Below are 24802 nucleotides of genomic sequence, written 5' to 3'. Positions count from 1 at the left end.
CCCACAAGGATATCACAACTCCATTCAAGATTTTGAAAATTTAGAGCAATTATTTTAAAACTGCACAGTTAGCCATATTCCACTGCCAGACAAGTTTAGAAGTTAACAGCATATCACCCCCTTTCTGACAGTGCATCATCAAGCTGAACAAAGTTAAACTGTACCTCACCTGAGGAACCTCTGCTGATTAAAACCAGGAATTCAGCATCAAGCCTGATGCCCTTCAAATGAGTAAAAGCCAGCTCAACACTGTGGGCTTATCAAACTATTGAACTATTTTGGTATTACTGTACCAGCGCTGCTGGCCAGAATACAAGTTACGTGAAGGCATTGCTAGCTACGCTATTGCTGTTGGGCTAGTCTTCAGAATTTCAGGCCTTTCATTTGCTTTCTGGATTTTGCAGGGAAGCAGCAGCAGGATTCACCAGAACAGTCTTCAGTTATGAAGTAATCCAAGTAGTGGCTGCATCAGTTTAACTCTGCTTCCACTGAGAGCTGACAAAGAACTGAGAGCTGACAGAGAACAGGACAGCTGGAACAAATGAGTTTTACATGAAGTATTATACTAGATTATACTAGCCACAAAGTGTTAACTATATATAACCATTTCCTATATTGGAAGAGTGCTGTACCCCTTTAGAGTGCTTAACCCACTGGAAGTTATTGTTCTGGCGATCCACAGCAAACATCTAAAAGCACCTACTCTCCTCATATATCCACATATAGGAGAATATTCACATATTGTCCTTCTTTCATGGACATTCAATCCCTGATCAAAACCCCACTGCCACACATCATGATGGAACAGCTAAATTTTCACCTGATCTAGTAATTTCTGCTGGCACCACAGGTGGAATGATAAAAGTGAAAGACTTCCACGATGCCCACAGTATTGTGAAGAATTACATCAATACTGAAGGAGGAAATTCTCTTGACAGCTTATGGCATAAAATAAAGTCCCTCAAAAGTGAACTTAATGTACAGCAATGGAAAAAAAAAAAAAAGGTAGACTAGGGAAGGAATGGACAGATCTAGCAATTTTATAATGTAACTACATATTGTGCTATTCACACATATCCCAGCAAGGTAGTACTTCATGCCCTCGCCTCAAAAAGCCTTTATCTCCTCATCCTTCCTACAACTCAGGTATTGTTACATTTTCTTGGATACTGATGATAGTATAAGAGAGAGCTACAAACCTGTAGAGAAGGAAGGATTTCCACCATTAGCAGACTTTTTTTAACAGTGAGGAAAGAGCTGATGAAGTAGCCCTTCTTTGCTGTGACAGCGGTTCTGGCACACAAGCTACCCAGGCAGCTTCCTGTTTATCCCAAGACTATGGAGAGCTTCAAGGCTGTTTATCCCATTCTGCCTATAAAACTGATCAGCCAAAACGGTTCTGGCACACATCTTACCTGCAACTACACTTTGTGTCCTTTAATAAGGATACAGAAAATATGCACAAACTCCCTCAGACCAACTTCAGTTCTAAGTGAAGTCTATCACAGGTATTTCAGCATCGTGTGGATTACTTCATCCTTAAAAAAAAACAAACCAAAACACTTCCCCTCTTCCTTCCCCTGATAACTAAGGTCATACTGTATTTTCCCCAGAACAGACTGTAACGAACTGTCCTGGTTTAAATCCAGTCAGACATCTTGTTCACTCACTTCCCCCCCTTCTTGCCCTCCCCCTACTCCTGGAGGGACAGAGAGGAGAACTGAAAAGAATGCAACTCCCACAGGTTGAGATAAGAACAGTTTAGTAACTAAGGTATAACACAAATCACTGCTGCTACCACCAATGATAATAATGATAAAGGAAATAACAAGGGAAGAGAATACATCACCTCACCACCAGCCAATCGATAACTTGCCCAACCCCCCCCAGCCCGACCAAGCTCTGACCTATACCTCCTCTAACCCTGCAGTCTCCCAGCCCTTCCAGGTAACTCCCAGTTATATCCTGGGCATGACGTGCTGTGGTATGGAATACCTCTTTGGTCAGTTTGGGTCAGGTGTCCTGTCTCTGCTTCCTCCCAGCTTTCCCTCCTCCCTGGCAGAGCATGAGGCTCACAAAGTCCTTGGCCAAACCAAAACATCATTGTTATCAGCTCTGTTCCCAAGCTGAAAGTCAAAACACTGCACTGCACCAGCTACCAAGAAGGAGAAAAATGACTGCTACTGCTGAACCCAGGACACAAACTGAAACCCACAGATGAAAATCTAAATTCTGGCTTCCAGTTCCTCACTGCAGTGAGAATTATACTTTAACTGATCTACAAATTCATAAAATTGTTTCCTCCTAAGACAAAGTGAATCACCCCAAATACATTAACAAATCAAGATCTGTATTTCTAGATTAGCAAAACAGATCTGCAGAGACCAGTAAGAGTTTTGGCAAATGCTCTGTTACTTTATTAAAGACTAAAAGTCCAGTCTAGTTTACTTAAATATGAGGGACGCTGGCTTCGGCAGCCCACTAGCAGGACACAGCTCAGTCTTCCCTGTTTCCTGGGAACAAACTGCAGTGGCAGCAGAGTACTTCGGGCTATTTTCTTTCCCTCAGCCAAACACCCCCTTCTCACCATTTTTTTGGGCACATCTCTGATCAAGCAAAGAAGGAAATCTGATGGCTGTTCCAGAAAAATGGCAGCTGAAACTAGACTTACTACCTGCATTCATTTAAGTCACAACTTGCTCAGCTGAAGTCTGAGGCTGCAAGCATCAGCCAACAGCATTTACTCTTCAAGGAGCAGCCTGTCTCTTACTATTCACTTTCCTCTTTCTGAGCACTCTGGGAGGAGCAGGCTGCAGGCAGGAAGCATGTGCCTATTTTACAAAATGCACCACACCTAGTAGGTGCAAATGCTTTAAATTCTGTGCTTATGGGAACAGCTGCATGGTATGTGCAGCTGCACAATAAGGGTGTTGCACACATTCCCCAAAGCAGAGAAAAGGGGTGTGACCTATCCCCCTTGGAATTTCAGCACTATAGTTGCAAGGTATGGTATTTGACTATGGCCATTGAGTCTTTTAATTGGAAAGATTTACTTTGATCAGATTAGGACTAGAAACAGGTAGCACTTGTCCATCAGATCTAAGCCTACAAGCTTCCAACAATTTAATTTATTCAAGGCCTTCAAGACAACCCAGAGGTTATAACATAAGGAAGCCTCGTTCCTCTCATCAGCCAAAAATAATTAAAAAAAAAAAAAAAAAATCAAAAAAAAAAAATCAATAAATTTGTTTGAGTTGGAAGGGACCTTAAAGCTCATTCAATTCCAACTCCCCCCACCATAGGCGGGGACACCTTCCACTAGACCAGGTTGCTCAAAGCCATGTTGAACCTGGCCTTGAACACTGCCAGGGATGGGGAGGCACAGCTTCTCTGGGCAACCTGTGCCATGTCTCACCACCTTCACGGTTAAGAATTGTTTCCTAGTATCTAATCTAAATCTAGGTCTTTCATACTGGTGCTAAACCTGGAGAAATACGAATTACTTACCAAGAGGCATTACAATTCTGTTCTAACTACTTTGTATTTGGCATTAGAAAGAACAATTCCACAATACAGCTAAAAATGTGAGCCCTTCAGTGTGTGAGCACAGACTCTTATCCCATACACATGTAGCAGCCACCCAACAAGTTCACAGCAAGCACTCTGCCTTTTGGTTAAGACTGAGGAAGAAGGGAGGACACCATTTAGACTGGAGATCTTCTGAGCTTCCATGACCGGATATAGCTGCTACCACCCCAAGCAATAGCTCATCAACGTTTTTACATATAAGCTGTAAAATTTTTGGAGATCAAAGTCTTAAGGACTAAAAAAGGTGCTATTTCTATTAGAAAGGTAGTGTTAAAATTTGTAAGGGGAGAATTCCTTAGTCAAGTAATCTGCTCCTGCATTTATCAGTGTTAATGCTTGTATCTTTAGTGATACTTAGAATAGAATAATAGAATTGTTTAGGTTGGAAAAGTCCCTTAACATCATTGAATCCAACATTTAACAGAGCATTGCCAAGCCCACCACTAAACCATGTCCCTCAGCACCACATTTACACCTCTTAAATACCTCCAGGGATGGTGACTCAACCACTTCCCTGGACAGCCTGTTCCAATGCTTTACAACCCTTTTGGTGAAGAAATCTTTCCTAATATCCAATCCCAAGCTCCCCTGGTGCAACCTGAAGTAGTTTCCTCTGGTTCTTATGCTATAGAAGATTTTTAAATAGCCAAGGCCACTGCAGCATAAAACAACTACTACCTATCTTCCCTTCTTTTAACTTTTCTGAAACGATCCTTTCTATGCTTAGACTAGTAACCAGAAACTTGTAAACACAAAAGGGGGCGGGGGACAGGTGGGGGGAACATTTACTTGAAGTGCTCCATTTATTTTTTGATTGTTACAATTAAAAAGGAAATTACTTCCAAAATCTGAGAGACTGTAAAAATACTTCAGCAGAAGCTTAATCTCTCATGCATGCCAAACTCTGGTATCAGACATTGCACACTTCCACTTTAGACCCAGTCTAATCACACTTCATGATGCAAACTTATTTTCTTCTTTTCATTTGTTTAAAAACCTGTGCAAATCTGGAAGCACATTATGCAGCTGTACTGATTTCCTAGGTTATATAAAGTCATATAAAACTCTTAAGCACTGAGTATAAAGCTGCCTTGACCACAGTCTCAAATCAGCCACTGAAAACCGAGCTGGGTAGAAAAAAAACAGACTGTAAACCAGGCAGTGCCCATCACAGTTTATTCCAGCAAGCCAGTGCGAAATATAATGATGAGAACTTGACACAACAATTCAAGTTAATCTGCAGTGGTGAGGCCAGGCAGGCTTCCAAAAAATCACTTACCTTAAACATTGAAGATCTAGCCCCATTTTAAATAAAATTAGGGTTTATGTATGAAAAAGAAAATTAATTATGCAAAATAATTCAATTCAGCTCTACTAACATTGCTGCTAACTTTGGTCTGCATTTTTTCTTATCATCACATGTTCTGAATTTAAGGAGAAAAAAAAAATAGAAAGAAAGAGACAGACAGTAGTATACCACCATCTCTCAAGGGAAAGAGATAGAACAGCATAAGACAAGGACAGCCAGATCATACCTCTGTGGTTTACGAATATCCCAGAGTCCTACACCTTCCTTAGAGTTGGCAGTAGCCAGTAATCTGGGTTCTACTGGATTAAACATCACACTGTGAAAGGCTGACGGGTAGTGTGCCAAGCAGAAGGGCTCTGTTGAAAAAATTGAGAATTCATACATAAGAAGAATGGATACAACTGTTCAATGTAATGAGTTTGGCAGCTTAATAAGGAAACAGCATAACAAGATCTGAAGATACAGAGACATGTTCAAACCATTTCTCAAGCTGACACATCCGAAGCAATATAAAACCTGAGGTTTTAAAATCCACCCACATACATTAACTTTGTCTAAATATGGTAAAAGCCAAACACTGTATTTCAAAACACCATTTTGCTTATGGAAGGTTACCAGAGTTTAGACCTAGCCACTCAAAGACTAAGTATTTGAATCTTCTTAAGGTTCATGACTAAATGATCATCTAATAAGGACTATGCACAGGGGGGCTTCTGAAAGCCTCCTAGTTTATGTATGTCTGGAAACTTCCACAGCCATTGATGATCACCCAAACTGTAAATGTAACAGCAATTGCTTATATGGAAGAATAGTATTACAAAAAGTTAAGCAAGTTTGTATGGAACTCAGCTCAAAGCTGCCTACCATAGGGAAAAAGAGGCCTGCTACCTCTTAAACACTCTCTCCATAAAGAATGGGAAAAAGCCTCAAATCTGTCATCCTTCTCTGTATCTTTCTGCTATTTTTAAGGCTTTAGACACAGTCTAATTCTCTTTGCTATGTATATATCCTTTGGTGCGCAACTACCTTTCACTCAACTAAGAAACCAGAATCGATGCCTACTTTGAGCCAGGGATTAGGCCAGACTTTTCAATTTAGTTTGCTTTGATGCAACCACTGTGTTGCTCATGTGCCTGGGAGACTCTCTTACTGCCCTTATTTGAGCTACTGTGTCCAGGCACCTCTGGCTCCACAAGCACTTCCAGTGGTACTTTATTTTCCTTCCTTGTATCCCTTATTAAAACATAAACATGATTAAAACAGACAACACTCCTAAATTCCCTTCTGAAACTATGTCCATCAAGCAACTGAGACAGAATTAATATTCACTTGTCCTGCCCCATCTGTACTCTCCACTTATGCTCCATTACCAGCTTTTTGACACAGGGACTTTCGCTTTTTAGTGTTCATTTGACAGTGATCAAAACAAAGGTGTCTGACCATGGCTGAAGGTCCCTTGTGCTCTCAATTACCATGGAAGGCAAAGGTAAAAGAAAATACAGTAGCAAACTTTTGTTCTACCAGCCTGGCCAACGGCTTAAAGACTGTTGTTGGTCTGCCAGCAGCTCCAAATTGGGTTTAGCACCAAAACTGACCTTATACATTTCCATCATCAAATAAAATCCCTGCTGGTACATAAAAGGCTGTGTTATTAAAATGGCAGCCCCCACTGAGAAGCAATGGCCTGCATTAGCTGAGTAGAGAGACAAACATCAGAATCCCAAATAAAGGAGTTAGTTTTTAAAACAAACTTTTAATTTGTATATTTATGTTTAGTCAAATCAATGTCACTAATTACCGCTGTTTTCCTTCACACTTTAGTATAAATAGCCTGGTCTGGTCCCACAGTTTTCCTCTAAGATATCAAAAGTTGCCATTCAGCCTGTCAAAGACAGATTACAGGAGCTAAACTAATGAGCACTCAGACACTTCAATGAAAGATAGGGGGATTACTTTTTTATTGTTCTTTATGCTCATTCACAATTATAGCTCTTGCACTCTAGAGTATGTAACTGTTTATCAATGGAGAAGCTCAACACCATCTCTAGTAGAAATTAAAAATGGGTTTATAAAAATTACTGCATAAAATCAATCAGAAGCAAAAGCCAGGGAGAAACAGAAGGGGAATGAGACTCCCTTTTCCAGCTTCTTTTAATGCACTATTTCAAAAGTAACTAGGAGGTTATTTGTACGATTTTAATGAGCTGGCCACTCAGGGGTAACCAACTATACTCACACCAGCAGGCACAGTGCCTATTCCCATGAAAATACCATTTCAGGCTCGGGGATTACCCCAGTGACAGCATTACCCTGCAGTAAACATTGGCAGAGCTTACATATAAATGCTGGCACAGGACCCCTATATAAGCATGCGAAAGCCCTTTATTTAATATTCAAACAACCTAACACACTACTCCAAAAAAGCCCCAAATGTATACTTCACTCCATTTTCACTGGTGCAGCCTTCTCATTCAAAGTCTCAGAAACAGTAAAAGCAGTAGGAAGATTTAACTATGACTCACAAAGAAGGACAAACCTGATTTTGTACAAATGCAGAAACACAGATCAGACTGGATACTGAGCAGCTTCATATGGATGCATTTAAGCATCCAGTTCTACCAACGACTGACATCCATTGTCAGCAACAGGTAGCTCTCCTAACAGAGACAGATCTTTATGGTATAGAGTTCAGAAGGTAACAAAGGAGCCATTTCTAATTTGGAAGCCATATCAGCGTGTGCTCTTATCACCTGGATATTTTGAAAACAGAAAAATTGGGATGAAGTGACACTTGGTAAATTTACCTTTACCAAAGGTAAATTAGTCACATGAGACTAATTTGAACTCTTTCTCTGATAAAGTAACCAACCTTTTATACAGAGGAAAAGTAGTAACTCAAATGATGACTAAATTCACATCTGGTGTAGTATCAAGTTTAGCGACAGGCAGTTGGGAATAGCAAAGAGAGTTACATGGGGTAAGAAACTGGCCAAAGCAAAGATCAGAGTTTACTGTGCTAGTAAGGGACTTCTGAGCAAGAAGGGGGTTATTAATGAGTTTCTCAAAGGAAGAGACATTATAGATATTTTTATTAAAATCTGTGATTTACACATACTATGTGCATTATTTTGCAGAATGTTTCAACATCATGAAACAAAATTTAACAAAAGTATCAGATAGGAAAGAGATATCACAATTGCACAAGAAATTCAGACTCACATTAAGAACCAGACTACTGAAAACTGAATGCTGTGGTAGTACATTTCATTTTTAGTTTTACAAAGGCAATATGCCTGGGGTAGGAAGGGCATCAGTAAGCAATCTACTCTGAGTATTCTGATGGGGCTTACCAAGAAAGACCTAATTCTGCTTACTCACATTCAATAAAGCCCTCATGATACAAGTGGGTCTAAAAGACTCCTGTGAGACTATAAAGAATGTCTTGTTTCCCCTTTCATTTCCCAGTCAAAAACAGACAGAATCACAGCCTAGAAAATTTATGAAATTCATGAGGTATGGAGAAAGCTAATTCAGTTAAACAGCAACTCTGGCCCAACAACAAATGTGTACAAATTCCTACAATATACATAAGCTGGATTTCAGTGCCAGAAATAATTTTCCTGTAAGACCAGTGGAAACTATAAGTTGAGGCAATTGCATTTAATCAGTTTAGAAGGAAAAAAAACCCCAACAAACAACAAAAATCCCAACCAAACATAAATATTTTACCTATGAGGGAAGAGAAACAGATTCTGTACTCCTGCAGAGTGCTCAGTTTTAAATTCTCAGCTTTGTGTTCTTTAGGATGGGGTAAACTCACTACTTCATTTTCTGAACTATAACTGAAGTATTCATATACTTAAATTCAATTACTGAAGTATTCCTCTCTAAATTTATGTAGCTACAATTCTAAATAAAGATTATTAAGCCTTAAAACTGCAGCTGTAAAAACAGATTTCAGTGTTTTGAGAAGCTGCAGGTTTGCTATATAAATCAACAGTATTCTATTCTGGTTTAGAAAACAAAGATTGAAGTAATAATTCAACTTCCCTGTTATCACGTAAGGGCTCTAAGTTCCATAAAACCAGAAAACATCATACATAAGAACAATTCTCAGTGTCACAGGGAAGTATATAAATAGCTTTGGAAAATTATTCAGATCAAAATAACTTCTTTCTAAACATTCAAAGTTTTTTATCCCAAGATACATATCCCCAAAACAACAACAAAAAAAATCCACATTCCTAATTCAAGGTTAGCAAGATATTTTTTTCTGAAGAAACATATCCTCTACTGCATCTTTATTCAAATTAAAATTTATTTATACCAAGTTCTATGCTAGCCTGCTAGTTCTATGCTGGTACTTCAAGAATTCAGTTAAGGCATTAACACCGAACTGTAAAAACCAGGGCTTGCCTACAGCCGGCCACAAGAATTATGCCTCACTTTCACTCTTCTCCAACACTCCCTATCTTGACTGTCCCAGAAAAATATTAACTTTTCCCTTCCCTGCCTTGCTCAAATTCTTCCTCAATCAGTAATATTTTCCATCTAGAGATCTCACCTCCGTGGGAAGACTCTCGGATGTCCCAGATAAGAACCCGGCCATCATCTGATGAACTAGCAAAGATGTTGTCATTTACTGGGCTTACTGAAAGACCATATACTGCATCTTCATGGGCAAACACATCCAAGGTCTCAGTGCTGGAGAAGAGACACACAATATTATTATTCTTCCCTCTTTTACTGTTGTTTTAAAAAGCAAAGTATTTACAGCTGTATTTACCAGCAATACTAAGACAGACAGATGATTCTGGGATTGCTTTATTTCTTGAGAATACATTTTGTACAGAATCTCTCATGGAAACTCCACAAAGACATCCTACCTAAAATTGCTGTTTTCCCCATACAGCAACTGATGCACTTCGTGACAGACCTACTTCTGTCTCATGGACCGACTAACAGAAAGGCCAAAAAGGTAGTAACAGAAAAAGTCATTTAAAAGTATGAAAAAAACCAGTTGCTAGACCAAGTGTTATGATTCAAGAATTCAGTCTTAACTTTCTTCTATAGAAATTAATCAAAATTCAGCATGTCAGACCAGCAAGGTTTCTTTCAGAAGATCACACATAGAGCCTTAGAGGAATGAATTCTGTACATTAGCACACCTGAAAAAAACCCTCACCCTGATAACAAAAGCACATTAAAAATACATACAAATAAAAAAAAGACGTTAAAACATCTAAGCAAGACACAGCACTAAGCAAACAACATAATATACCTAAGAAAGCATTAGAAGATTAAGACTAAGTTACTTTTGCTCAGCTCTCATGTACAATTTATACAAGTAGATAAGCTATGATGGAAGGCATATGGTACGCTGTACGAACAATTCAATGCAAAAGGCTTTGTACTAACTTAGCAATAAATTAATCTAAATTATGTTAACAAGCATTCAGGCAAATCAGAAACATCTAAGGCTTTATATTTCTCTGCTGTTACATATATCTCTTCCTCCACCTTTCCTGCTTTTTCTTTGTACTGGATTTTCTTGAGTTCATGCTATTTAAATGGTCATTGCTTAAATATGTTGAAGTTACTGGTACAGAGCAAAATTTTAATTTTATGGTTTTTCCACTTCAAAAGCAGTAAGCACAAAATACATGATATCCAGAGAACTCCAGTCTCATACATTACCACTACTGTATTAATTATATTTTGACTAACAGCCTAATTTTGATGTAGCACCACAAAGCCTAACTCCCAACTGCTTTTCAGTTTCAGTAAAAAGTATCAAAATAAATATACTTCACAAAAATGTGGAGAATCAGGCAGCTTTTAAAAGTTACACAGGCTAAGTCATTTTCTCCAATAACAATACAAATCTTAAATACAAGTCATGTGAGTGTTTCGAAAAACAAAATAAAAACCCCGTATGTGCCACAATACTTGCATATGTGCCAGAATAATCTGGCTCTGTATCTACTCAGAACCTACTATGATGCCTGTAGGAGAGCATATGTATTTAATAACCATTCTCTTTACCAAAGTCAAAATGAAGCAGAACGCAAATGCTGACAAAAAAAACAAAACCAACAAAGGGATGATGGGGAATAGTTCATTACAGATATTAATTCAGATAAATAAAAAGCATGTTTCAGAATTAAAACACTGTTCCTCTCCCAGAACATTAATTTAAGAAGTGCCTCCAATGAGTTGACATTAAGGGAGCTCTTGAAACAGTGGAAACACAAACTGTGTATTTACCTTTCAACATCATGGAGTATAACTTGCTCATCATTGCCTAAAAACAGAAATATAAACACTTAACATCATGTTTCAGTGGTTAGAAGCATTACAGTGAAAACAAAACAAACACAATGAATACTTTTTATTTTCCATTTCAAAAAACAAAACTGAAGCAGAGAGACCAGTTCACTTGCCAAGCTGTCAGCCCCTTTGCTCAGTTATGTGAAAGGCTCCATGTGACACTTTCAGTCATGATCAAATGCACCAATTCATTCCATCTGGTACTACTCAACAAATAATTCTGCTTAACTGTTACTGACCATTCTTTGTTCAGCTTGAGCTTGAGGTCTGGGACATATACAGTAAATAGAGTATCATATCAAGCAGCAGAACACCTTTAATTTGCATGTGAACACATCTTTCTTCCTGCTCAGAGGATGCTCCATAAGAAGATGATGGCAAAAAGAGATGCCATAAGCAAAATGCACTGGGCTCCCAGCACAACTGCCACCAATACACACTGTCAGCATTCAGGGTTTTGCAACCACTAAGAAGGCATGAACGTGACTGCCAACATAATTTCTTTTGTACTAACAAAAAACAAGCCAAGTAACCAGACAATCAGGTCACTTTTCTTTGATCACATCCATTGAATTCAATGGAAATGAACCACATGCATGTAGACTAAGAAGGTCACAGCTACAAAGTAGTTTCACTGGCTCATGCAGTGTTTTTCAAACATCAGCAATAGAATATTTCTTTAGTCTCTGCGCTGAATATTAATTTATCCAACTTGGCACCTCCTCTTTAGAAATATTTAAAGAGACACACATTTATATTTAAATCAAACGGGAAAAAAAGGAAAACAAAACAGAAAGCCACAAAGTCCTATTTTTATGTTCAGTATGTCTTTGTAGTTGTTATATTAAGTTGTGAAGCCTTCTTAACATACACCAAAGCCAGAGGTTCATAAAGAGCAAGATTTCATGTTATGATTCTTAAGTGCTCAGTTGACTCAGTTCTCATGCATCTCATACACATTTCAATCATATTCTGTCCCAATAGAAGAAATATGAGAAAGTTTCTCTTTGACTAATGAGGTGTGAGATTCTTCTACATCCACTTGCTCTTTGCACAGGGTCCTAGTTAAATCGTGCCAGCCTTAAATTACTGCAGTAGCTCATCTTTTCCATGGTGCAATAAACAAGTCACTTATGTGCAAGTGTCCTTTCATCATTAATTGCAATGGAAACTGCCCATTATGCATTAAAGGTGAGGTTTCTACCTAGTAAAACTACTCTAGTGCCTACATATTTCACCAGTGAAAAATGTAGCCTAGTTTCTCCAGTGACAAAATTTCCCCCAGCTGAGGAAACTGTGTAGAGAGTGAGGAACTCCTGTTCCTCACTCTTTATGCAGGATGAACACAAGAATCATTCTAGATGGCTGGCTTCAGGCCTCTCATCATCATGGGATCAACCTTCCCTTCTACTGCAAGCTCCAAAATGGAAAAGAAAGAATGAAAGGAGGGGGTGTGTAGAACAACCACTGCTTCTCTCTTGTTCTGTGTGTTGGAGAAGGTGGTGACAAAAATCTAACCACAAACTGCTTGGTTGCTTCTGGTAAGGATTTATTCTTGCAGAAAATGTCACTGCTCTTCAGCACAGGGTTCCCATTAAGAATGTTTAACACAGGAGAGTGTGTTCTTCACTGAGAATAACTGTAATTGTACGTGTGACTCTTTCCATTTATAATCTCTCATTTTTGTAACTGCAATCATGATGACCAGAAAGAACAAGTATCTGTCATTCTATTATACCTGTGAGGATGAAATACTACAGAGCAGAGAGATAGGAGCATAGTTTAGGTGGCCTAAACCTCCTATCTGTCACATCAGGCCTCCACAGAAACACAGTCAGTCCCCTGTAGGTTATTTCAGCTTTTCATACACTTAACATTAAATGCAAAAACAACAACAACAAAGTCCATGAAGTTTACTAAGAGGGGACAGAAGGGATCTTTTGTTTCAAATGCCGCCCTACTGTGTAAACAGAGAAGGGCAACACTGTTCTTCAGGGATGGGAAGTCCTTTGGTATCTTGAGACAGGTTTTTCTCTAGAAATTATGTGCAAAACACTGTCCACTCAGTACCTTCCATTTTCATAATGGCTACATGTGGTACATGCTACACATGCGGTCCTTCAAATCAAAGAGCTCTGAAATTCCTTGGATACAATCCAGTATGTACTGAAGTGGAAAATCCTCTCTCCTCTGCTATCAAGAGCTGCTTTAAAGGAAAGGTCGTCAGATCCTGTCATCAGTTGTTGGCAGCTTTATTTAAAGAATTAATTGAGTTCTCTTTGCCTTGTGCTACTTTCCATACTCTTAACACTTAGGGATTTTTTTACAGTATTCTAACTTCCATGATTCGAATACAACTCAAATTTCAGTACAGGGTGGCAGTGACAACCAACAGATCTTAGGACCCACAATTCTTTCAGACCTTTTAAGAATCTCCCAGAACACTGCTGAGTGAATAAATATAGTTAGTCCCATTTTACTGACAGAGATAAAACAGATGGTACATCTAGGCCATGCAGCAAAATGACTCTTTACATGGGATCCAAGAGTCAGACTCACAGCCCTTGTAGACGAGCTCTGTGAATCTTGGTGGAGCAGCTGAAAGAGTTCCTGACTCCTCCAGTGGAAATAATTTCTGGCAGAGGCATAGTGTATTTATGCAAACTGGAGGAGGAAAAAAGAGATGAGAACGGCCAGTCTGTCTGTGCATCAGCTGTCACAGCTCATCTAACCTGGCATGTTAGCAAAAATCCACCATAATCAATGACGTACATCTTTCACTGCAGTGGCAAGGTACAACCAAACCACACTGCTGCCCTCCCTGTGAAAACAGTAGCCACTGACAGCAGGGCCCAATATTAGAGGGTTAAGTTAGAAATAAGAAAATACCATTACAGTGGGTGCAGCAAAACTTGGCATAGTTCATTCCTTGAATATTCATGCAAGGTTCCATTTGTCTGAATTCAAACTAAAGTAAAACAGACTCCAGCCCAAAATTTCATTGGAATCACTCATGCAGATACACTCATTCTGAAGAAGTGTGGATTGCTGTCTTTCTCATAAAAGAGACAGCAACCCCTAAAATCAGATGATAGGCATCACTATTTTACATTTTTAGGGTTTTCTCCACTTGAGAAGTGTATCTATCATTTCATCCTTAAAATCTGACACCATCTTAAGCTCTGTCATGCCTTTTTTCCAAAGGGATGTTACAGTTTTAACACAACATTGAAAACCAAGCAATGAAATGAACTGAATTAAGTTTTCTAGTAAAAAGTGGGTTTATATTTAAAAAGATAAATAACAAGGCAAATCAGAGCCCAATGTGCCAACAGTTCTGAAAGACAGACACTTACCTAGTGAGGACAGAAATGAGGTCTGATAAAAAAATGATCCACTAATATATGGCAACAGCCCTTCCTTAGCCATCTATGGGTGCATTAAAATCAGCTACAAGCAGCAGAGATTTTTAAGCATCAGGCTTGAGTGCCAGAGAGGATGCAAGGGTCTGTTCTCAGCACAGATAAGACAGAATAGTCAAAGACAATGTTTCACAGTCTGTTGCACAAGAGCAGACTGGACCCAGGATTCTCATGATAACTCAAGACATGATGCACTTACACCAGGGTTTGGAAAAGGGAAGCATGACAAGGTTGAAAATGTGCTAGCTAAAGAATTCCCTGCTCCCAAAGAGCCTTCAGCTGCTGATTAAGGACACTTTCAGATCCTTAGGGGACTATGGACCTTTCACATGGGGCAGGATCTCACTCAGGGCTTCTACTCAAAGGCATTCACAATGCAAACTCCTTTGAAATCAGCGTGCTCTTCCTTCCTTACCTCCAGAGAACACTTTTGTATTGCCACTGTTGAAAGCCAGGCAGAAGATATTAGAGTGATGCTCCCCTTTCAGCTGGACTGGTTTGACTCTTGAGTGGATGGCTTCTTCCATATGCCAAAGTAAGACTCGGCGGTCATCCCCTCCTAGAAGAAAGAAAGGAAATGCACATGACTGCCTGAACCATGTGTAAACTGATGACAGACAAGCTACTTTGCCATTATTCATAAAAGGCTTTGCTGAAACCCTAATTAGCATTAAAAAAAACTTACACCTCACAAGGGTTTGAACATACAGACGCGCATTTACATCAAGATGCCATGCAGTCAGGTATTCAATTAATATTAACCAAAACAGGAATCGCCAGGCCAAATCTGGATTAAACAGTTGCCATTCTGCCAACACACAGTGATAACCTGTAGCAACCTGGATATTTTACCGGTCTGTACAATTCTGTGGCAAGCTGTACATGAATTACATGCCAAATTAACATATGCATGCTGGCAAAATGCTTCTACACCAAATCATTGTAGCCAGCATCTCCTATGTTATTCATAAAACAGGAACTTTTTCTCCCCCTCTCACTGACAACTGTACTTCCTCTAGCAATCTACAAAGCCATCACAGCATATGTTGGCTACAGGACTGACATGTGGCCATAAAAAGATTTTACTTAAGCATTCAGAAGTTGTCAGTGTGCAGTTGTCGTGCTTCCAGATTTGTAAAGGTTAAGACAGACATTTCTAAAGTGAACTCCCAACAAAGCAAATAACTGGGGAAAAGAAGTTCAATTCTCTCCTGCTTTACAGCTTGCTGTACTACTTCTAGTTGCTTGCCTAGGCACAGTTCTCAGGTCAGAGCTCTATGCACAAATAATATTTAAGTGCCTCTTTCTGTCTGGTAAACAATCAGATATAAAATAAATATTAGACTCTCTTCATGGTTCAATTGCATTAAGCACTTTTTATTACAAAGAGAAAAATCAAGATACAACTGTACTGGACAGCATTCAGCATCAATCTGGATGCCTATAAAAATCTGAGTAAAGCTTCTTCAAGTCAGACTCAAAATATTTTTTGTGCCTGTGTTTAATCAGAAACTAAAGAGAACGGCATCAGAAGTTGAAAGCGCCACTAGAAACATACTAATTTCAGTGAAAACATTTTACTGCCTCTATGCTAAACTGAAAGCATAAACTCGGCACCTTCCGAGCTGCCATCGAGAAGGAAAACAGACATGAAATAGAGACAAAAGGAACCTGAAATTAATTGCTCTGAGGTTTACTTCAAGAAGAGGTAAATGCATAAATAAAAAAAATTACCGTTAATTAGATTTCTTAAAACTTTTCACATCATGTGATGCTATGAAGTTTTCCCATAGAACTGAGTTATGTCAAACACCCTTAAAGTTAACGGTTTCCCAGCCTTTAAGTTTCCTAACAGATTTTATGACAATCACTTTGATAGACAGTACAGCTGCATGTTATGCCTACCCATGCTCCATGAAATTGTGTATTCCTCCTCCTGATTTTGTGCTTTACAGAGCAAACACGAATACATGATAAGAAGATTTGTGATGCGTTTGATAACTGCTGGGACTAAGAGTCAAATGCAATGGCTCCAGAAAAACTCCCAGTAATTTATGGTCAACTAAACTGATGGGAGCTTTGATTCCTTTCTGTCTAGAAACAGGGAAGCTGTACTTGCACCTTAGTGATGCAGTAATAAGACATGGAAATACATGAGTGCTGAAACATATGACCATGTTTGTCATGCTAAAATAAAGAAAAGATTGTCATACTTAAAGCGGTTTCTTTCTAAAGCCGTCAACAGCCAGGTCTTAAAGATATCATTACCTGGCAAACAAGCAACATTCAAGGCTGGTGAACACCAACAATGCCACTACAGACTACATTTATTGTTCTTCAAGGCTTCTGTAAAAGACACTCTGGGGCAAAATATAGTATCATACGGCTGATGTTACCATAGCAAACCAATCTGCAAAACCGTTGTAGTAAGTCTACACAACTTCCTACCTGATAGCACAGCCATCTAGGTGTCTCACTTTGATAGCAAACTCATTCACTTCCACTACCCATTTAGTCCAGATATGAACAAAAATAATGAAGATATCCAAAGACAACAAACATTACTGTAGCAAGATAAACTGCAACCTGTGCAGAAAAGTCTTTGACAGCATCGGAAGTTCTGCAACTACCTGCTTTTTTGCAAGTTTCTATACCTGAGTGCCCATTTCCTCTTCCTCCAGCTTAGAAACAACCCTTCCTACTGAATCCAAATGTCCCTCTCTTCCCAGACACGTAGATCTCCATGAGATTTTGGCAGAAAGGGCCACACTATTGCATATCCAACACTACAGCAGTCTGAGAAGTATGTTTGCCTTTTTAGGTCTTTTAAATGCTCCCCACACTCACACAATTCTGTCCCTTCTCAATCTATGTATTGTCTCGCACACACTTGTCTTTGAGAACTTCTACACCCCCATTTCATGCCTTAGTTTTATTCTTATACTCCACTGAAATAGAGAAGTTTAATAAAATGGTAATGTTAACTGGGATGGAAGTGTCTCCCCTTCTAACTCCAATTCAGCTTCTCCAAAAATATTGCCGACTTAAAGGCCAGATCCACAAGAAATAAAGTCTTACTAATGAGTCCAGCCACAAAGGAGGATTTGTGGTGGAAACAATCTGCCACTTCTACATCCTCACACAAGAGAACAAGTGTTAAGTCACAGGCAAATAATACCTAAGAAAAAGCAAGTCTTATGTGATTGAAACCAGGAGAGGTGCAAAACAGCAAATGCAGCTTCCCCTACCAAAACCTGACTCTTGGAGTAAGAAGGAAGAAAGAAGGGAGGCAGACATGTATGGACAGGTACACAGGGAGACAGCAAAGAAAATGTGACTATATAGAGCTTTTACACTCCATTAAAAGGTACCACGACTCATGAGACACAAAGAGCATGCACATTATGCAATGTAAGTCTGAGAATTATAGGAAACTCTAGGCCTATTTGTATTTGTTTTGTACAGCTGATCAGTGAATACAAATTAAGATGCTTTGAATTTATGCTGGATTTATTGTGCTACAACATGCGAAGCTGAAGCCACTCAACACTTTTCAAAAAGCACTATATCCACTGCACAAACTTGTGATGACTTCACAATGCTCTTGCAAAGAGAGTAACTGTGTACGGTAAGGGTATGTTCCTGACATGACAGAGTATGTATTTACAGCAACAGGTTTACTATGCATCTGGTAAACCTAGAATTATGGCCTCATATGAAAAATACCTCAGCCACCAAGGCTCCATACGTAGATTTTCTAGAAACTGAAGTCCCACAAAGTCTTAAATTTGTAATTTTGCAGTTCATGGTGTCAGAAGTAATAAATTTGACATCTACAAAGTGGAAGCAGCTTCACTTCCATCCTGTTTTGCTGATTCTGACAATTTGAAAAGCAAAAGTTTGTGTGACTCATCTAAGAATCACACAATGCCATTCTATGGTTACTTTTCAGAAGAAAACCACACTTTATAAGATCTAATTAGTCAAGTACTTCAGCACTCATTATGGGTCAAACCTGCTTCTATGCTCAAAATCAAAGCTAGACAGGAAGAGAATTAGGCCAAAGAAGTATCTGTGGTCAGAGAGGCTGGAAATTTTATCACCATCACATTCTCATGGGACTCTTGGTGTACGTACAGAAGAGCACTATTCCAATTTTCTGTTTGTTTGGTTTTGCAGGGAGTTTTGTTTTGTGTGTTTTTTTTGTTTGAGGGTTTTTTTTTTTTTGTTTTCTGGGTTTTGTTGTTGTTGTTTGTTTCGGGTTTTTTTTGTGTTTTGGGTTTGTTTTTTTTTTTTTTTTTTTTTACAAGTGCACATGGACAAATATTACTTAAAAACACATTTCTTCCCTTCCCCAAGTCACTGGAATACTTTGTTAATGCTTTGGGTCTTCTGCCTAATTTTGATGAGAGACAGAGGAAGATTAAGGAATTGTACACAGAAGATATATAACAGCTAAAAAGAAAACTTGCATTTCAAATCTTGGGATAGCTATCCAGAAATAGATTCTTAAGTAGACAAACACTTTGTGTTCACCTTTGACAATCTTCTAGCTCCCATGGACACAAAGTGGATCTCCCAGAATAATTTAAAATGCCTCATCTTTATGTTTTGCCCACTTCAGAATGGCTTGTGCATACCCCAACATGGGGGGGAGGAGGAGAGTGTGTTAAAAAAAAAAAAAAAAGGGGAGGCTGCCCCCCCCATACTTTCTTTTGTTTTGTTTTAAAGTAGTGTAGACAAACACTATAGGTAGAAAGTGCCTGTTCTAGAAAACTGAAAAGGTCCCAAATGACTCAGCATAGCTTATTTCTGCATGAACAGGTTACTGCCTCCACAGTTCCCAAACTAAAGCATTCTAGTTTTGCCCGTTTTTTGTAAGAGTTCTTCAAAAAATAAACAAACAAACAAACAAAAAGTTTACTGATCTGGATACCTTCTAAACAGGTAACTACTAAATTTATATACAATTCAATTTGGAAGAAGAGTCTACCTAACAGTAACAGTGCCCTACCTGTAGTTCAGAACTGTTCTTATTAGTCCTAAAATGATTCAAAGGGGTCCAGAACATACCGCTGCAAAAATAAAAAAAAATCTACTCTAAACAGTGTCTGCATAGCTCACTAAATGCGCTTTAGCTCTCATGTGCTAACAGAAGCACTTCAACATCATACCAGTCAGGACTTTAAAACCACAGTTTTAAAGTGCATTAACCTTGCTGATCATGGAAAATGCTAAGACCACTACTCTCTCTTCTTTGTCTTCCATATATGAGGCCCAGTCACTGAAGAACCTACATGGCAAGTGGGCAACACTTCTACATCATATCATAAAAGATTAATCTTACTGCTTGTATCTACTCAAGAAGTTGCACAAAAAGTGGGATTGGACAGTATTTCAATGTGTTGATCACTCAGCTGACATGGACAAAAGGCCAGACTGTGTCAGAATTATTCCCAGTAGGTAGGTATCTAGCTGTTCTTCTGTAAAAAAATATCACCACACCCTCCTTAGGCAGCCTATTTCAGTGCTTTGTTATCCTTTCCATTAGGCAGATTAACTGAATATGCAGCCCCAAGGTGCAGTTTGATGTTACATATAATCCCACTCCCCCTTGCCATGTGCTCCTGCTACTTCTCCCACTGAATTCAGTGGTGAAGCAGCCAGCAGGCAAGTAGGTTGAAGCTGACCCGACAGAAAATCAACTGTCAAAGGACCTCTCCCTCCCTATTCCATCACACCCTTTTCTGAACTATCTCAAGTTTGGCCACATCTTCTCAAAGTGACCAAAATCAAGCACAGTGCCCCATCTGAGGCCCTGACAACACCAAATAAACCAGGGTTTATCACGGTGGATGATACTTACATTGATATCTACTATCACATTTGAATACTCTCCTACACGACTATGGTCTCTAGTCTCCATACTGTAATTGTAGAGTTGTCCACTTTCATTCATGTGCTGCAGTTGGCACTTGTTCCTAGCAAATCACATGACATTTTTCCCCAAGTAATGTCTCTTAGTTAACTTTAAACCCTGGTATCACCTTTAGATATTATAGTTTCTCAGGCACTAATGAAAACATTGAGTAGTAACTGGACCCAAGATCCCTCCTCATACAGAATTCTGCTTGGTACAAAGAGACCAAAATCACGACTGCCCCTCTTTAAAATATTTGATACGCAATCCTCTTACTTTAGAACTAATATTCCACCACCTTTGCTAAATTCCCCTGTTTATGCTCATACTCCTTCAGATTTACATGGCAACCAAATGACAGATGAATTTCCAGTACTTTGTTACAGCCCTACAAATTTATGATCATAGAAGAGCTATTGATTTTGGCATTATCTGGTGAGGGAAAAAACATATGCATGAATTAAGTAAGTCTCAGATTACAGTACTTCCCAGAAGTTATCTTGAAAGCGCAGCTTAAAGTAGGGGAAAAAAAGTGGGAGGTTCTGATAAAGATACTTATGTTTGTAAGAGATAGCAGGCATGAAAAGCGACAGTCAGATAAATAAACAGGAAAATATACCCACCAAACTTGAGGATGGGAGAAAGCCTATTATACAGACTAAGTAATGATGATTTTTAAGAATTTAAATTGCAAAAGTAGATGCTTGGCTTATCTGAGGGAAGAAGTCAGTTGCATATCATTGCATGGTGAATTTAATTTCCAGTCAGGAAAAGTCGCATGTTTCTCAAACTATTAACAGGAAAATAGGATCACCTAGTATACAGTGTTACAAAAACAACAAAATCTTTCAACTCCATCCAGAAGCTAGTTTCACTAATTTCAGCCCACTTATGTATTTCTTTTATGTTAAGCTTTCCTCTTTCCCTGTGTCAATTCTATAGATAGGTCTTCTCTGCTTCTCACATTACATCTTCTCTCAAGTACTCACCTCCTCCTTTAATTTCTCTCATTTTTCTTTAATTCTTGTCCTTATTCCTGTCCCTTCTTCCAGCACTCCTGCCCCAAAACATTAGTGTCTGCCTCTCCTCCCCTCTCCAAAGTGACACTGTTGAGTTCCACACAGGTACAGCAAAAGTCTACAAACTGGCCCCCAACCCAACCTGTTGACCTCAACTTTTTTACTTGAAAACATGTTTAGAAACAAAATTACTCGCTCTTAAATGTGTGATCGCCAATACAAGATTTAAAGAAGATACCAAAAAGTTTCAAACATGCTTTCAAAAGGCCTGCTGAGGCTTGTCTACACAGAAATGCTTTCCAAAATCCTAACAGGAAGACTATCTGGAATTGTAATGTAAACCCTGTTTAAGCAGTTTGAAATGTTTACTGAAACAGTAATCATTAGTCTTACAGACTTGCTTCTGGAAGACACATTCAAAAAAAAGTGGGACACATACCTAAGGAAAGCATTCCAGCCAATACTGATGAAAACAGCACTAGCATGTTGAAATGCAGGCTAGCATTTAAACAGCATCAGTATAGCCACTCCAAATGCACTGCATCAGCTGTATTTAAAACAGCTCTAACAAGGTCTAAGTTGTTAACAAGTCAATTAGCTGAAGCAGACTTCTCTAGGTTAAGAATATACATATTACTTAAGACTGAACAACTGAGAAAGACTGCTTGCACTCTCCCTTTTCACACACTCCAATATCCCTGTTAACTCGCTTAGCTGCTACAAGCACAGATGGAAGCATCTAACATCTCATCCTTACCTCAGCACACTGACTATTTTGAGGGAGGAGAGACCCACATGCCATCTATTCTAAGGCTTTATCTGCATTTGGAAGAGTCTGAAGCAACTCTTCTAGAAACTTCAGATTAGAAGCAATTTACACCCTTCCTATATCTTTCACCTGAGCACTCCTTTTCACTTCTTTTTTCCTTTTACTATTTCTCAGTTTCAGTATTAAGAATAACCTGGAAAAAAAAAAAAAAGTGGTTTGAGTGTAATTTTAATGAAGCCTAGGCTTACAATGACATGAAATTTAACAGAAAATCCATAAACGTTTCACATTTTCTTATTCTTGACTGAAGAACAAAGCACCTGCCTGCTGTTGCTGTCACATAAAGCATTCTAGATCTTATGGTCACAGATAATGTAAAACTTTGTTAAGAACAGTTATCATAATTACACCACTTCGTTTTCTCACAGCATCAACGTAAGGTCAGATTTAAGGCAGTCTGCTCTTAATTATCTCAAATTTGTGCACTGTTAACACATGTAACTTAAGCATCCTCTTCCCACCTCTGCCTTTTTTTTTTTTTTGGACTTGCTCCCTAGTAATTTCATGACATTTAGGACAATAGAACTCTAGAACCACCTACCTCCTATATGTGGGGAAAAAAGCTTACCCTGTAAACGTTCTATAGCTTTATGAGAAGTTACAAAATTGAAAACTGGACATAGTTGAAAAGCTTTCCTTTTACCTACGCTTCTTTAGATGCCCACTTGATGGGGGATCTGCCTCCGTTCCCTCACTGCACCTACCTGACTGAGGCAGACTGGACAGAATTAATTAATTAAGTCCATTCCAGCCCTCAACTTTTGATGCTTCTACCTACAGAATGGACATCAACATAAGTAAGTCCATCAATGATATGGCAAGCCCTGAAGTGTCTCCTGAGCAAGAAGAACAGAAAATACTGATGGTTTTTCCATTACTTATGGAAAATAAAAAAGCAACAGCAAATGCACTTGAGCTCTCTGTAGCGCTTTTTAAGCAGAAGTACATAGTTCTACTTACTACTGAAGAAGGACCAGCAGAAACCAGCATGCCAACATTAGCACATCTGGGAACTTTACAAGACATGAATAAGTGTTCCCTTCCACACACATACGTGCATATGCATGTATATGTACATTCACAAGATAAATGGATGTGCATCTCAATAGTTGCATATGCACATAAAGAATCCCTGACAGTAATACCGGGATCCCTCACGGACACACTCTAGAAATCACTGGACTTACTTTTATGCTTCTTCAGGTAAGAAAGTTAAATTTAGGAAGGTCTCAGTGTATCAGCTTCCACTCTGTGTTTATGTGGTGTTTTTATTCTGCCCCTGCTTAAAGGCAATCAAACACCCATAATAACTTTTTATTGAATTCCATTATTTCTGGAGTTACAACAGATAGTTTTGTGCAATAGAGCCCGTCTCCCCCAGACACCACGGCAAGTAAATAAGCAGCCTGCTCAGCCATACCCCATCACCTCCTCAGTAGCCCCAGTCGCTACTTACAGCCCAAGAGAGGATGGGCAAGCAAACTCGAGACTCTCTTGCCCACTCTCCACACCCTAACTGCTAACCAGGCCATTAACCTCCTGCACACCGAAAAAGCACTCTCAACAAAGCTGCCACTGCCTTATGCCAAGGATCTCTGCAATTTCCCCGAGGGCCCACAGGACACGGAACGGGCCGACCCCGCGGCAGCCCAGCCCCGGGGGACAGAGCTGCCGGCAGTCCCAGCCCGCGGAAGGGCAGGGGAAAGTCGGCCGTTCCCTCCATCCCGCTTCCCCCGAGGGCATGGGGAGGAGGGGACACGACCCCTCCGCCCGCGGCCTGCAATGGGCACGGCGCAACGCGGCCTGGCAATCCCCGGGGCGGCTATGCAGGGGCAGCCCCTCCCGGGCTGCCAGCCCCCTCCCCACAGCCCCGAAGGGCTCAGGCCCCTCACAGCGAGGAGCGGGGATCCCCGGCTGGGTGGGAGGGGTGCGCCGCGGCCCCTCGGGGCCCGGGCTCCGGGGAGCCGCGCCGGTCCGCCGCGGGCGTGATAGGCCCTCGATTCCCCGGCCTGTCGCTAAGAGCCGCCTGAGGAGAGCGCGGCCTGCAGAGGACGGTCAGGCCGCGGCCTGAAGTTGCCTCCTTCCCCCACCGCCCCTACGAGCCCAGAGGCGGGGAAGGAGGAAGCGGCACCTGCGCCAAGCGCTGCCGGGGTGGGGGGAAGCAGGCAGCCTGCCACCGAGCCCCGCAGCCCCTCCCCGGCTGGAGGGAAGGGATGCTGAGCCTTTCCCTGTCCTCGGTGTCGCTGCTGATGTCAAGGCTTCGCCTCCCTCCTACCTGACAGCATCCCCCCTGCCATGGCTCCCTCAGCCCCGGGCAGGCAACAGGGAGAACCTGAACCCCTAAAACATCTCTACAGAAGTACCCCCCCCCTCTCCAAACGCGCC

General features: G+C 40.1%; 1 protein-coding gene across 1 annotated transcript in view; it reads right to left on the bottom strand.

Moving 5' to 3' along the window:
- The window catches only part of DCAF5 (DDB1 and CUL4 associated factor 5), a 73144-nt gene that overhangs the window by 47432 nt on the left and 910 nt on the right, over positions 1-24802 (bottom strand). The window contains exons 2-5 of the mRNA XM_062619201.1: positions 15065-15208; positions 11165-11201; positions 9462-9601; positions 5124-5253 (exon numbers count right to left, since the gene is read on the bottom strand). Coding sequence (XP_062475185.1) covers positions 5124-5253; positions 9462-9601; positions 11165-11201; positions 15065-15208 — 451 coding nt within the window. The remainder of the gene's footprint in view (positions 1-5123; positions 5254-9461; positions 9602-11164; positions 11202-15064; positions 15209-24802) is intronic.

This window comes from Pezoporus occidentalis, unplaced genomic scaffold, assembly GCF_034315485.1.
Source record: "Pezoporus occidentalis ecotype Australia unplaced genomic scaffold, CSIRO_AGI_Poc_V1 ctg21, whole genome shotgun sequence".
Lineage (NCBI taxonomy): Eukaryota > Metazoa > Chordata > Aves > Psittaciformes > Psittacidae > Pezoporus > Pezoporus occidentalis.
Note: the sequence above shows the minus strand (reverse complement) of the source record. Positions and strands in the feature narration are given on the sequence as shown.